The sequence below is a fragment of the Myotis myotis genome, unplaced genomic scaffold (genome assembly GCF_014108235.1).
Source record: "Myotis myotis isolate mMyoMyo1 unplaced genomic scaffold, mMyoMyo1.p scaffold_m19_p_11, whole genome shotgun sequence".
Lineage (NCBI taxonomy): Eukaryota > Metazoa > Chordata > Mammalia > Chiroptera > Vespertilionidae > Myotis > Myotis myotis.
Window position 1 is genome coordinate 277,265 of NW_023416315.1, and position 12,534 is coordinate 289,798.

A 12,534-nucleotide genomic window follows, 5' to 3' on the forward strand; every position below is an offset into this window, starting at 1 on the left:
CTGGGGTGAGTCCCACAGGCCGATCACTCACCTCGCTGGTTTCTTTATCTCGTCAGATGAGTAAGTGTCTGGTTGACGTCTTTGGGTTTCACTGTATTTCCTCATTTGGCATCTATTTCCTTAAATAAGGAATCGATCCTGGCCCCACGTTTATGGCCCCGCGTGCGTGCTCAGCTCCTCCGTGGGCAGTTGAGGATGCACGGATTGCTTACGGGATCCTCGCACTGACGCCTCAGGGGTTCGGATAAGCTCCCCTGCCATCATCAGTGCCCGAGCTGCCCGGTCCCCAGCTTCCCCTGCACTGTGCTAGGTCTGCTGCTGGACTTGACAAGTTTAATAACTGGAAATGGGTGCCTCCTCGAGAGGCCCAGGAGCGACCTGGCCCTGAACCCAGTCCCCAAGTGCAGGAGGTGGGGGCGAAGGGCAGCCACCAGCACAGGAGCCTCTGAGGGTCAGGGGAGCCCGTGTGGACAGGCAGCCAGCGCAGGAGTCGAGGGCTGGCTGTGAGTCTCCGGGCCATCAGACTGCAGCCAGTCCGAGGTCAGGGTGGGGTGCTGCCTGGCCAGGCACTGGCCCGGGCCTTGGTGCTGGCTAGCTCCTGGCTCACCGGGCCAAACAGCCTGCAAGCTGAGACGTGGGCTCTCCTTCCCCAGCTGTCGGAACCCAGATTCTGAGTGAAGGATGTGTCCACGTCCAGGCAGCAAGCAGTGCCGCGGGCACTCGCTGGGAGTGAAGACAGGCAGGTGCTACTGCGCCCACTGTACACCCCGGAAAGGGCATCGCAGCCCGGCTGGGCTCAGGGAGGCTCCTGGGTGCCAGATTTAGCCAAGAAGCAGGACGCCAGCTAGTGTGGTGGTGTTGTTTTAGGAGAGGAAGGGAGAGGGATAGAGAGAAGCGTGGATGGGAGAGGGGCATCGACTGGCTGCCTCCTGCACAGCCCACGGGGGATTGAGCCCACCACCCAAGCATGTGCCCTGGCCAGGGATCGAACTGAGCCGGCAACCTTTGGTTCCTGGACCAACACTCAACGGCCGAGCCACACTGGCCAGGAATACCAGCCAGTTTTGAGTTTCAGATGAACCATCTAAATGTTTAGTGTAACACAAATACTGATTGGGATATACTTATGCTAGAGTGACACCCCTTATCACAGCACCTCAGGGACGAACCTGAGGCTGAAGGGACAGGGCAGGACTCAGGGCCACAGACCTGTGCACCCCACTGAGCCGGCGGTGAGGCCAGCAGCTCACTCCCTCTGTCAAATGGGAGGGCAGGTGCTCGTCAAGGTGGCCTGGGGTCTGCAGCATCAGCCATCCTGCAAGGAGGCCGCTAGGAGTGCAGACGCTCAGGCCTGGCCCCCGCGGTGCAGGCGACACCTCAGAGAAGCCACTGATCGGAAGGTGCATTGGCTTGAGGGGCCTGTGTGCGGAGCCGGTGTGGGGGTGCGTCCCCCCCTTTCAGAGGAGACCCTGGAGGCAGTGCATCACGGGCCCCACAAAGGCTGCTCCCGAGGACTGACCACCCCAACGTGCAGCTCTCCAGCTCGGCCAGCCACCACTCCCACGGCTTCCTGGGGGGGCGAGCTCTGTGATGCCCTCGGCCGAGTCTGCCCAGCAGGCCCCTTGCACGTGGGAAGGCTGGGCTGGCATCTGCACCCCCCGCCCCAGGGTGAATGGCGCTTTCTTTCCCATGTAAAATGGCGTGACCAGCACAGCGCAGCCCCCAGGAGGCAGGACGCCGAAAGCTCTTCCAGACAAAGGGGGTGGCATTTGGCAGAGGCCCCTCCTGCCCAGTTTTGAGCTTGTCATTTCCTCCTGGGACAGTGCCCTGGAGACCAAAGTCCCAGGGCCAACCGATTCCCCAAAAGCTGAGTCATTGGTTCTGAGTCACGAATGCTCTGCGATGGGAGTAGCGGGAGGGGGGACGCCTCTGACCTGCTCATGGGTGGGTTTCCGGGAACTTACCTGCCTGTCATCGGCGCTCCCCCTAGAGACTGCCTGCGCCTTTGTTGTGAACAGGAACTGCTTTCAAAAGTAAATGAAATCACTTTCTCAGCCTTTGCCCATTTTTGTGACCCCTTCGATTTTCGGTTCATCCTCAGACATGGCAGCCCCCCATTTCCACACAGGATGCTGTTCCCACCCACCTTCCAGGCCCACCTGCGCGGGCAGCCAGCACCCGGACTCCTAAGCTGGGTGAGCTGTGTAACCTCCTGGTGCCCTGGACACCCCGAAGGCTGGCTATGGAGCACAGCCCACGCTGCCTCTGGCCGCCAGCCCAGCCCCTGGCAGACCCAACAGGTGTTGTAGGGCAGAGGGATGCTTCGTGAACTGTGGGAGGCGGGGCACACTGAAGGCCTGATTCTTTTTCATGTTTTTATTGACTTTAGAGAGGACGGGAGAGATGAAAGAAACATCGATGAAAGAATTGATCAGCTGCCTCCTGCACACCCCCTACTGGGGATTGAGCCTGGAACCTGGGCATGCATGCTGACCAGGAATCAGCTGTGACCTCCTGGTGCATGCTCAATGCTCTACCGCTGAGCCAGGCCGCCAGGTGAAGGCCTGATTCTCGACACCCCTCACTCCCCACAAAGCTCTGCACATGCAGGGCTGTGCCTGCCCCCTCCCTCGTCTCTGGCACAGGGTGCCATCCAGGCACAGTGACTGTACCAGCCACGGGGAGATGCTCATGGGACTCCGACCCCCCGACAGTCCCAGGGCGCCAGGGTCGCCTGGAAACGCTGAGCTTCTCCGAGCTGCTCAGGGGCTGGCCCTGCCCCTGCCCTCCCGGCCCAGGGACCCCTCACGTGCTCATTAAGGGCAGACGCTTCAGCACCAGACCCAACCCCTGAGGGCCTGTGTCCCGTGTGAGGCCTGAAGACGTCGGGGCCCTGGACACCCTTCCTCTGCAAACTCAGGGCGCAGGGACACTCTCCACAGCCTTGGCCATTCACACCCACCAGCGGCAGGGCCCGCTCCAACCCCCCCCCCCCGCCCCCCCGACCTGCAGCAGCCTGGCCTTGTGAGGCCTGAAGAGCAGATGGGGGTCCTGATATGAGGGCCACAACCAAGGACAGCTGCAGAGCCCTCCTCTGGGGGGACCCTCTCCTCCTAGGGCAGTGGTTCTCAACCTGCTGGCCCTTTAAATACAGTTCCTCCTGTGGCCCAACCATAACATTATTTTCGTTGCTACTTCATAACTGTGATGTGGCTACTGTTATGAATCGTCATGTGAATATCTGATCTGCAGGATGGTCTTAGGCGACCCCTGTGAGAGGGTCGTTCGACCGCCAAAGGGGTCGCGACCCACAGGTTGAGAACCGCTGTCCTAGGGCCTCCTGGCCAAGTGGAGAGAAAAGAACGAGGTGTGAGAGCCTCACAGAACCACTCATGCACTTGGCACACGCACAGCGGTGCTAACGGAGCAGCAATGCCAGGAGCTCAGGTCTGCATCCCCAGCGGCCCGAGGAGGGCAGGCAGCAGGTCCGAGGTGAGCAGGGCCCCCCTTTCCTGTGGGTGAGCTGTTGTTTCTGAGCTTCAGGGGATGGAGGCTGGCCAGTGTGCCCCAAGCAGGAAGGCACGGGAGCAGGTGTGGGCTGGAAAGAGACCTGGACCAGGCAGGCATCTCCCAGGCCGAAGGCCCCGATGCAGGCGGCACGGTTACCCCTGCTGGCCACAGGGCCGCATGCAGCAGGCAGAGGGCCAGGCCCTGCCTCCCAGAAGCGGGCTCAGAGGGCTGAAACCTGCAGGAGGCCCAGACGGAGGCAGCCAGAACCTTTATTCTGTCTTTAAGGCACAAAATGCGGCCTGGCAGTGCCACGGATCGGGAGGCCATAGTCTGCCTGCTCCAGAGCCTAGTGCATTCGTCCAGGGCGGGAATCAGCCCCTCTGTCGAGGGGGAACTCTACTTTCCCGCTGTGCTCAGCCCCACGAGGCCAGGAAGATAGCTGAGGCCGCCTGGACGACCTCAGGAGGGCACCGCCCTGGGTCTGTGCTTCACTCCTCTGTGCTTGAAGCTGCGCAGTGGGTTCTGGGCCTTCACCTTCTGTGGGGGAAAGTTGAAGGTCAGCTGGAGAACACCCAGACAGACAGCCCAGGGCCAGGACAGACGCTGCTGTGGTCACCTGCAGCCTGGATGGCAGCAGGACAGACAGCCTGTCCTCCTCGTCTTGAAAGCATACATGTGTGGCGGCAGGAATCCCAGCCCCCTGGCTTTGACCTTGCGGCCAGGAGTTTTGGCCAGATGTTGGGACCACTCTCCTCCAAGGTGTGTGCAGACCGGGGTGACAACGAACCAGGTGGGGGAGACCATAGCTGCTACCAAGGCCGGGGGGAGGAGGGGGCATACCTTGACCTTCTTAGAGGACGGCTTCTTCCGCTTCTTGTGAGGGTGAACCAGGCCGCGAAGAGCAGGAGGAACTGGAAGAGACACGTGGCCTCAGTAGCTGCCACCGACCCTGCCTGACTTTGCTCCTGTGTGACGAGGATAGCTCCCTCCTTGCCCCTCTGAGCCGCCGCCTCCACCACAGAGCACAGCGCCCCCTGGGACCGTGTGGCGCGTGCACCTGCCCGGCTCAGGGTCCCATCAGCCCAGTGTGGGGCCCGCCAGGCCCCACTCACCCAGGTAGTCAGGGACGTGGCCCAGGTGAGGCTTGACCACGGCAGGGTGCAGGGGCAGGTCATGGCGCAGCAGCTGGAGGTCCCTGGGGTTGTCTTCAAAGTACGTCTGACGAGAGAGACAGAGATGCAGGGGTTTGGTCTCCCTGTGACTTTACGGGGATCCACGTGGGTCACGCGCGTTTAGAATTTGAAGGCTGAGGTGTCCCACCGCCCGTCCCGGCCGCCCCGCCCGCTCCCAGGGGCAGCCGCTGATGGGCTCTCGCGTCCCCGTCCCACATGCTCCCTTTCCTGAGACACTCGGCGGCACGCGGGAGTGCAGTGCAGTCTTGTCACTGTGACGCCAACTGTCCTTCTCGGAGTGGCCTCCCTCCGAATGCCCCAGCTGCTGAGGCCTCAGCACCGCGCGTGGAGCCTCCTCACCTTCAGCCTCTCCGAGTGCAGGAGCTCCTCCTTGATCTCCTTCAGCCTTGCTTCCCGGATGGCTTGTTTCGTCACCGAGCGCATGGCGTCCTGGGTGGATGCCGCGGTCAGGACCCAGGGCTCCCGGGATACCCCATCCCACAGGAGCCACGGTCCGCCCGGCACTCACCCTGCAGCGGTAGCGGAAGCCCTCGATTTCCTCCATGCGGAACTGGTAGGGCAGCAGGGCGGGGGCCCCGTTCTCTGGGGAGAAGCAGCAATGAGCGGTCCTGGCTGCAGACTCCCAGCCTCCCATGCCCTCCCCTCCCCAGGATGAGGCAGCAGCCTCTCTGGCTCCTTCCCTGCAATGTGACGTGCACACAGCGCAAGACACCTGGGTGTTGCCAACAGGACACCAGCTCCCCAGGATCCGATGGCCAGGCAGCTCAAATCCCAAGTCCTGGGTGTCATTACATCCTTCACCCTCAGGACCTGCCCAGACACCTACTCTCCTCCCCCAAGGTGCCTTTGGACCCTGCGCCCTTAACCTCCTGGGGATGGGCAGCCTGCCCGTCCATCCTCCACTGTCCTCTTCTGACAGCCTGGCTGCCCCACAGAGCTCCCTCTCCCAAGGCTGCCTCCTGAGACACCACCAGCCTCTTCCCTGTCTCCCCCTTGCTGCCCTCGGCCCTTCTGCCCAGGGCAGGCAGTCAGTGTGACTCAGGACCTGGGCCTGCTCATCTGTGAGGGGGCAGTGCCTGCTACCAAGGGAAGGATGAGGCTGCAGCGAGGGACATGGGGCAAGCATGGTGAGCAGGAGGTGGCAGCCGGTTGCACTACTGTCCCTGCTCCGTTCCCACCACTGGGTCCAAGGCATCCTGGGCGCAGCCTGGCCCTGCTCTTACCTCCACCGAGAAGCTCCTCAATCCTCCCCAGCTGGGACTGCTCCGTGGGCAACACAAAGGTCAAGACTACACCTGGGTTGTTGGCACGTGCCGTCCTGCGAAGAGATAGCCCAGCCCGTCTCGCCTGAGTCCTGGGGGCGCCCATAGTCCAGGGGCCCGGCCTGCCATCCAGCTCTCCTACCTACCTGCCAGCTCGATGGATGTAGGCCTCAGGGGTGGGGGGGAGGTCGAAGTTGAGCACGGCACACACGTGGTGGAAGTCTATGCCCCGGGCCACCCCCGCCTCCGGGTCAGAGGCCCTGCAGGAGACACCACAGCAGACTCGCCCCGCTCTCCCACTGGCCTTCGACAGCTCATTTCATCAGCAGGGTCTCTGATCTGAGCCCGTGTGGAGCCCAGGGCCCTAACAGTGTAAGACTCTTTACATCCAGAACTGTCCCAGGAGCTGGGCAGAGGGGCGGCCACACCCTGGCCCTGCCCCCAGCTCTGAGGCAACAGCGGAACTCACCACCTCACAGGTGACCCAAGAACCCACTGGGCAGACTGCAGGCTCCCTTTTCCCCTCAGGTCACAGCTGCACCCAATGATGGCTGGGCTGTCTCCCTTGCCAGTGTTCCAATCACCCAGGGACTAGGTGAGCCCTTCGCGCCCCTCCTCCAGGCCCAGCAGCCAAGCCTGGCTCCCACTCTGGTTCCAGTCTCCCTGGGGAGGGCTAGAAGGACAAAAATGTGGACGCACCTGTTCCCCTTGGGCCCTTTGCCCTGGCGCTTGCCTTTGACCGGGGCACCCAGGACTTCCGCATCAGTCGCTATGACGCAGTCGTAGAAGCCTTGGTTAAACTGCGAGATGATGTGGCACCTGTGGCCCAAAGGGGAGGGTCAGCCCCAGGAGTGAGCTGGAGGCAGCGCCTCAGCCCCAGCACCGCCATGACCGTGACGTTTCCCTCTTACACTCTCCCCCGACTTTATCTCTGCCTCAACCCCCTCGCTGAAGACGGAGGAACAGTGGGCACCTCGAGAGGCTGTGGCAGAGTCACTGACTATCTACCAGCCCAGAGCCTGGCCTCTGAGCTCTTAAAAAGCAGGAACACCCATAGTGTCTCCTTCCCAACCCCCATCTTCAACATGTTCCAACCGAGACATCCGCCACACACCTGGAGCGCAGGGGCAGCTCCCCATTGAGCACGCAGGCGGGGATGCTGAACTGCTCCAGGAACAGGCGCAGCCGGTAGCCGCGCTCCAGAGTGTTGACAAAGAGCAGGGACTTGCCCCGAATCAGCGACAGCTTGAGCAGGGCGTATAGCAGCAGGAACTTGTCTTCCTCCGTGCCACAGACCACCTGGAACTGCTGGAGCTGCTCTGGCCCTGGCAGCTGGGACTCTTGCAACTTGAGGGTAACCTGGGGGGACAGGCCTGTGGTCAGGAAAGAAGGCAGAAACGCTCCCACAAGCTGCTGGCTGGCCACCCACACTGTGCATGTGCTTGTTCAGGGCACCATGGTTCCCTCCTGCTGGCACAAGGTTTCAAAGGACCCTGGCTACTGTGGGTACAAAAGACAGAACACTACATGCAAAGTGCCTGGGGCACAGAACAGAGAAACACAAGCACAGGACTGCAGTGAGCGGGACGCCCTATAGTAACACCTTTCTCAGGAATCGAGGTCTCATAAGTAGAGAACTTTGGCCCTGCTGCTAAAGGCAGCCTTTCTGCCCTTGGGGGTCCCTGCTCAGACCTTTAGGTGACCCCTAGGGGACATATGGAGGATACAATGATTTTAGATGTGGAGCGGGTGGTCATGAACTATTGGCTTCTAGTGATTTAGAACCAGGGAGGCTAAACCAGTGACAACTGTCCTCCCCAGTGAGCAGGAGGACCAAGCCCTTTGAGTGCCCACGTCAGCGACTGCAGGTGGGTGCCCGGGGAACTCACTGGGTTATGCAGGACCAGCTCCTTGAGTGTTTGCACATCCTCGTTAAAGGTAGCCGACATCAGAAAAGCCTGATAAATCCGGGGCAAGTGACTACAATAAAACAGACCTGCATTAGCCTCCAGCTCCAAGCGCCTCTCATCGTGGCAGCTAGACTTCTGGCCACCTGCCCCGGGCGTCGACGCTCACCCCCACACGCCTCTTCCTACCAGAGGAGACTCTTGAGCTCCTCCTCGAAGCCAAAGGAGAAGAGGAGGTCGGCTTCGTCCATCACCAGCAGCTCGAGGGAGTCCCGCAGCTTCAAGCTGTCTTGCTGCAAGTGGTTTAATATGCGCGACGGGGTCCCCACCACGATGTCAGGCTTCTCCATCAGCACAGCTCTGCGGGCGGGCCGCCCCTCAGGGTCAGGGAGAAGGCACGCCGGGACCTCACCCACCCTCCTCTCTGGGCAGCTTCACCCCCCCAGCCCCGGGCCTCCGCCCACCTCTGAGAGGCCGAGTCTTCAGCGGCTGACACATTGGCCACCCGGATGTCTCGGGCGCAGTAGGCAGCCAGCTGCTGGATCATGGCCTGGGCCTGCCGCGCCAGCTCCTTGGTGGGCACGAGGACAAGGCCGCGCACAGCCTGCTCCACCACCGGGCCGGTCTGCAAGAGCAGGGCTCAGACTTCAGGCAGCGTCCCCGCATCGTGGCCCCTGGCGCTTCTCTGGCTCTGACCCAGAGGCTGTGACTCCAACACAGCCCAGCGCTGGCTTCCCCGCCTCGGAACCCGGGGCGGAGGGTTCTTCCCCAGGTGCTGACCCTCAAAAAGAGCCACTGACTTTCCGGTGACCAAGTTACTCTAAAAGGCCAGCGGCTGGAGGTTCACAACAGACTGCAGGTCCACAGCAGAGATTCACTCACGGCCTGGACTAGGGCCCAGGGACCTGACTCCAGCCCAGAACGTGCGCCTCCAGGTACGAGGACTGCGGGCATCCCGCACGGGCAAGAGGCCAGAGGTCGGCCTGGCTCATGGCAAGAGGGCACTGCGGGGGGGGGGGGGGGCACCACGGCGACCCGGCCTCTCCCTCCCGCTCAGGGCGCCGCCGCCACCCACCGCCTTCCTCTGGAGCAGCAGCTGCAGCATGGGAACCGCGTAGGCGGCCGTCTTCCCCGAGCCGGTGCGGGCGCGGGCCAGCAGGTCCTTCCCCTCCAGGGCCAGCGGGATGGCCTTCTCCTGGATCAGCGTGGGCCGCGACCAGCCCAGGTCCGTCACGGCCTAGGAGAGGCGGGCGGCTCAGGCGCGAGCAGCCCTGCAAGTCCCCGCCACCCCCGACCAGGCCGGCCCCTCGGCCCTCCACCCCCCGCCACCCCCGCCAGGCCGGCCCCTCGGCCCTCCACCCCCCGCCACCCCCGACCAGGCCGGCCCCTCGGCCCTCCACCCCCCGCCACCCCCGACCAGGCCGGCCCCTCGGCCCTCCACCCCCCGCCACCCCCGCCAGGCCGGCCCCTCGGCCCTCCACCCCCCGCCACCCCCGCCAGGCCGGCCCCTCGGCCCTCCGGGTACCTGCAAGAGCCGGGGATCCAATCCCATGTGTTCGAATCCCAAAGCCTCGTCGTCCGCCATTCTGAGGCTCCGTACTGACAGCGCGCACGCGCGGTAGGGGGAGCGTGCGACGTGTGGGCGGGTCAAAGCAACAACCAATCAGCGCCGGAAGAGGCGTTACTACCGGAAGTGCCGGAGCCTAGGCTTCCGGTGTTCGGGCGGAGCTCTGGGGCTGCGGCGGCGCGCGGGGCGGGCGGTTCCGGGTAGAGGCGGTTGGGGGTCGGGGTCGCGTGGGAGCTCCCGGACCCCCACCCGTCCCGGACGGTTCCGCCTAACGCTGCGCGGTGGGCCTTTCCTGCTCCGGGGCCGCGCGGGTGGATGCAGGTTCCGCCGCCCCCGGGCCCTCGGCTCGCCGGTGCACGTTGCCGGCTTTGGCTTCACCTTCGTTAGCGCGTCTTCCATCAGCCCCGCCCAAGTCCTCAGGCCCCACCGGCCGTGGCGGCTGCCTGGGCGCGCCCTCGCCTGCCCAGCTGCCCGGGGTCGCCGTCGGGTCTGTGAGGGCGCTGCCCGCCCCACCCGCCGCGCAGGGAGTGCCCGCCGAGGGGTTCCCGGGCCGGACGCCGGGGGCAGTGGTGGGCGCGGGGGCAGCCGCTGTCCCGAACGCCGGTGGCCGCGGGGTGCAGGGCTCAGACGTCCAGGGACAGGCTCCGGCGAAGGGTCTGCCGGACGAGGGTGGAAGAATGAGTAGCAGGAGACAGGCAGGTGGGTCTGTCCGGGCTTCCCCCGCCAGCTGCCCGTCAGCCACCGCACAGCTCGGCCGAGTGCGGATCGTGCCCCCAGGGCGCGTCCCTCTCTCTCCTGAGCTCCAGGGCCCTCTTTTTTCCTCCTCTGTAACTGTTTCCTGGGGCCATTTCCCCTGTGACTCTGCATACACTTTTTCTTATAGTTTGGGAAACGAAAGGGGGGGGGGGGGTGCCGGTTTGGCTCAATGGATGGAGCCTCGGCCTGAAGAGTGAAGGCTCCCGGTTCGAGTCCCGGTTGGGCACAGGCCCAGGTTGCGGGCTCCATCCCCAGTAGGGGGCGTTCAAGAGGCAGCTGATCCGTGATTTTCTCTCACCATTGATGTTTCTATCTCCCTCTCCCTTCCTCTCTGAAATCAATAAAAATATATTTAAAGACAAAAGAAAAAAATGGGGATTCTTGGCTCCCACCTGTATTAGTTGGGTATTGCTGCTACAACAATTACCATAGCTTAGTGGCTTAAAACAGCAGGAATTTACTTATGGTTCTGTAGGTCAGAAGTCTGACAAGGTCCCACGGAATTGAAATCAAGCTGTTGGCAGGGCTGCATTCCCTTGGAGACGCGAGAGGAACAATTTGTCCTGCCTTTCCCAACGTGGCTGATGGCCCCTTGCTCCATCTGTCTTCGGAGCCAGCCAGTGAGTGGGTTGAGTCCTCACATCCCCTCAGACCTTCCTTTGCCTCCCTCCCCCACTTTTAAGGAAACTTGTGACCATAGTGGGCACAGCCAGAATATCCAGGGCAATCTGTTCTAAAATCAGCTGTTAGCACCCTTGATCCCTTTGCCATGTTAGGTAACATTCACAAATTCCAGGGATGAGGACCTGGACATCCTTGGAGGCCATCCTTCTGCCTCTCAGGCGACCCCAAACAAACCTGCTTAATCAGTTTTGTGAGCCGGACTGAATTTTAAAAACTTTTAGGCCTGGCCAGCCAGTTTGGCTCAGTGATTGAGAGTCCACCCTTGAGCCAGGATGTCACAGTTTGGCTCCTGGTCAGGGCAAATGCCCAGGTTGCGGGATTCCCCAGTAGAGGGTGTGTGGGAGGTGGCCAAACAATGATTCTCTCTCATCATTGATGTTTCTGTCCCTCTCCAGGCTCTGAATAAAAACATTATTTTTTAAAAAACCTTTAGGGTGTCATGTCTGTGAATACCACACAGCAGTATGGAACTTCTCACCTGCCCCATCAGCTGGTCCCACATGTTTCGCTCCACTCCCCTTCCCATCAAAACTTGACAGGAGAAGTCAAAGACTGACTGACCTACCGACATAATTTAGATGCAATTGTGTTGCCCGCGCTGGTTTGGCTCAGTGGATAGAGCATCAGCCTGCAGACCAAAGGGTCGGGGTTCAATTCCGGTCAAAGGCACACACCTTGGTTGTAGGGTCCTCCCCAGCCCGGGCCCTGCTTGGGGCTCGTGCAGGAGGCAACCAATAAATGTGTTTCTCTCACATTGATGTTTCTGTCTTTCCTTCTCTCCCCCACTCTCCCTTAAAAAAATCAATGGGAAAATATCTTTGGGTGAGGATTAACAAAACAGGATGCAGTCGTGTCTACCGCTGGCAGACTGAAGCCAGCCCCGCTCTCACCTGGAGTTTCCTGTCCTCCCACAGCCCAGACTCCAGGCTCTTTTACTGGCTGGATTCCCAGTAACAGCCACAGGGTAGACACAGGTTCCCTTTCCGACATGTCTCATACTCCCCAGAGCCTCAGGCCAGTGGCCTACACAGCCAGCCAGCTCCTTCTGTTTCCTTGTTTACTGTAACATGAAGAAAACTGGAAACTATTCAAAATATCCAAAGAATTTTGGGTATATCAATTATGGCATTTCCCCTTACTGGGATAACATGGCCATCCAGAATTAGAATGTAGAATTTCAAAAATAATTACAAAAATATTCAATGACAATGCCCATAAATCTAAATTGCATATATTTTTACAAGTAAAAACAGGTACATATGTGGAATAATATAGGAAATAAAGAAAAAACATTAAGAATTTAGTTCTGTAGGTCAGATAAATAATAAAACCATGAAATAAACATGTCAAGAATGGGCAACTGGTGGCATTGTTTCCTACAGAAGACGGCATGGGGACCTGTAGTGAGATCTGCTTAAACTTACGACCTGGGACTTAAGTGCTTCCTAAGATCCCTTGCTGGTATTTCTACTTGGTTGACCCATGTGAATGGCTGAGCAACCACTGGTCCACCCACCTCCCAGGACTGAGGTTAGGACAAGCCCCAGCACCATGAGCCCACACACTATAGTCCACTCCAGGCGGCTGCAGGGGCAGTCCAGGCCAGCAGCCCTTCCTCCATCCCTGTGTGCCTCCACTCTGCCCACAACCTCTCA

At 60.9% G+C, this 12,534-nt stretch overlaps 1 protein-coding gene across 2 annotated transcripts; it reads right to left on the reverse strand.

Moving 5' to 3' along the window:
• Nucleotides 1–3,761: 3,761 nt before the first annotated feature.
• On the reverse strand, nucleotides 3,762–9,559 carry DDX56 (DEAD-box helicase 56). 2 transcript variants are annotated; one of them, XM_036327153.1, is made up of 14 exons: nucleotides 9,398–9,559; nucleotides 8,948–9,109; nucleotides 8,337–8,497; nucleotides 8,062–8,232; nucleotides 7,855–7,945; nucleotides 7,080–7,324; nucleotides 6,665–6,784; nucleotides 6,112–6,225; nucleotides 5,927–6,021; nucleotides 5,212–5,285; nucleotides 5,043–5,132; nucleotides 4,623–4,728; nucleotides 4,351–4,421; nucleotides 3,762–4,047 (listed from the first exon to the last, which is right to left on the reverse strand). In XM_036327153.1, the coding sequence occupies exons 1-14, from the start codon at nucleotides 9,455–9,457 to the stop codon at nucleotides 3,970–3,972; spliced, it is 1,638 nt and encodes a 545-aa protein (XP_036183046.1). In that variant the 5' UTR covers nucleotides 9,458–9,559; the 3' UTR covers nucleotides 3,762–3,969. The 2 variants fall into 2 exon arrangements, with proteins under 2 accessions (XP_036183046.1, XP_036183047.1); XM_036327154.1 differs by lacking the exon at nucleotides 6,112–6,225.
• Nucleotides 9,560–12,534: the final 2,975 nt, after the last annotated feature.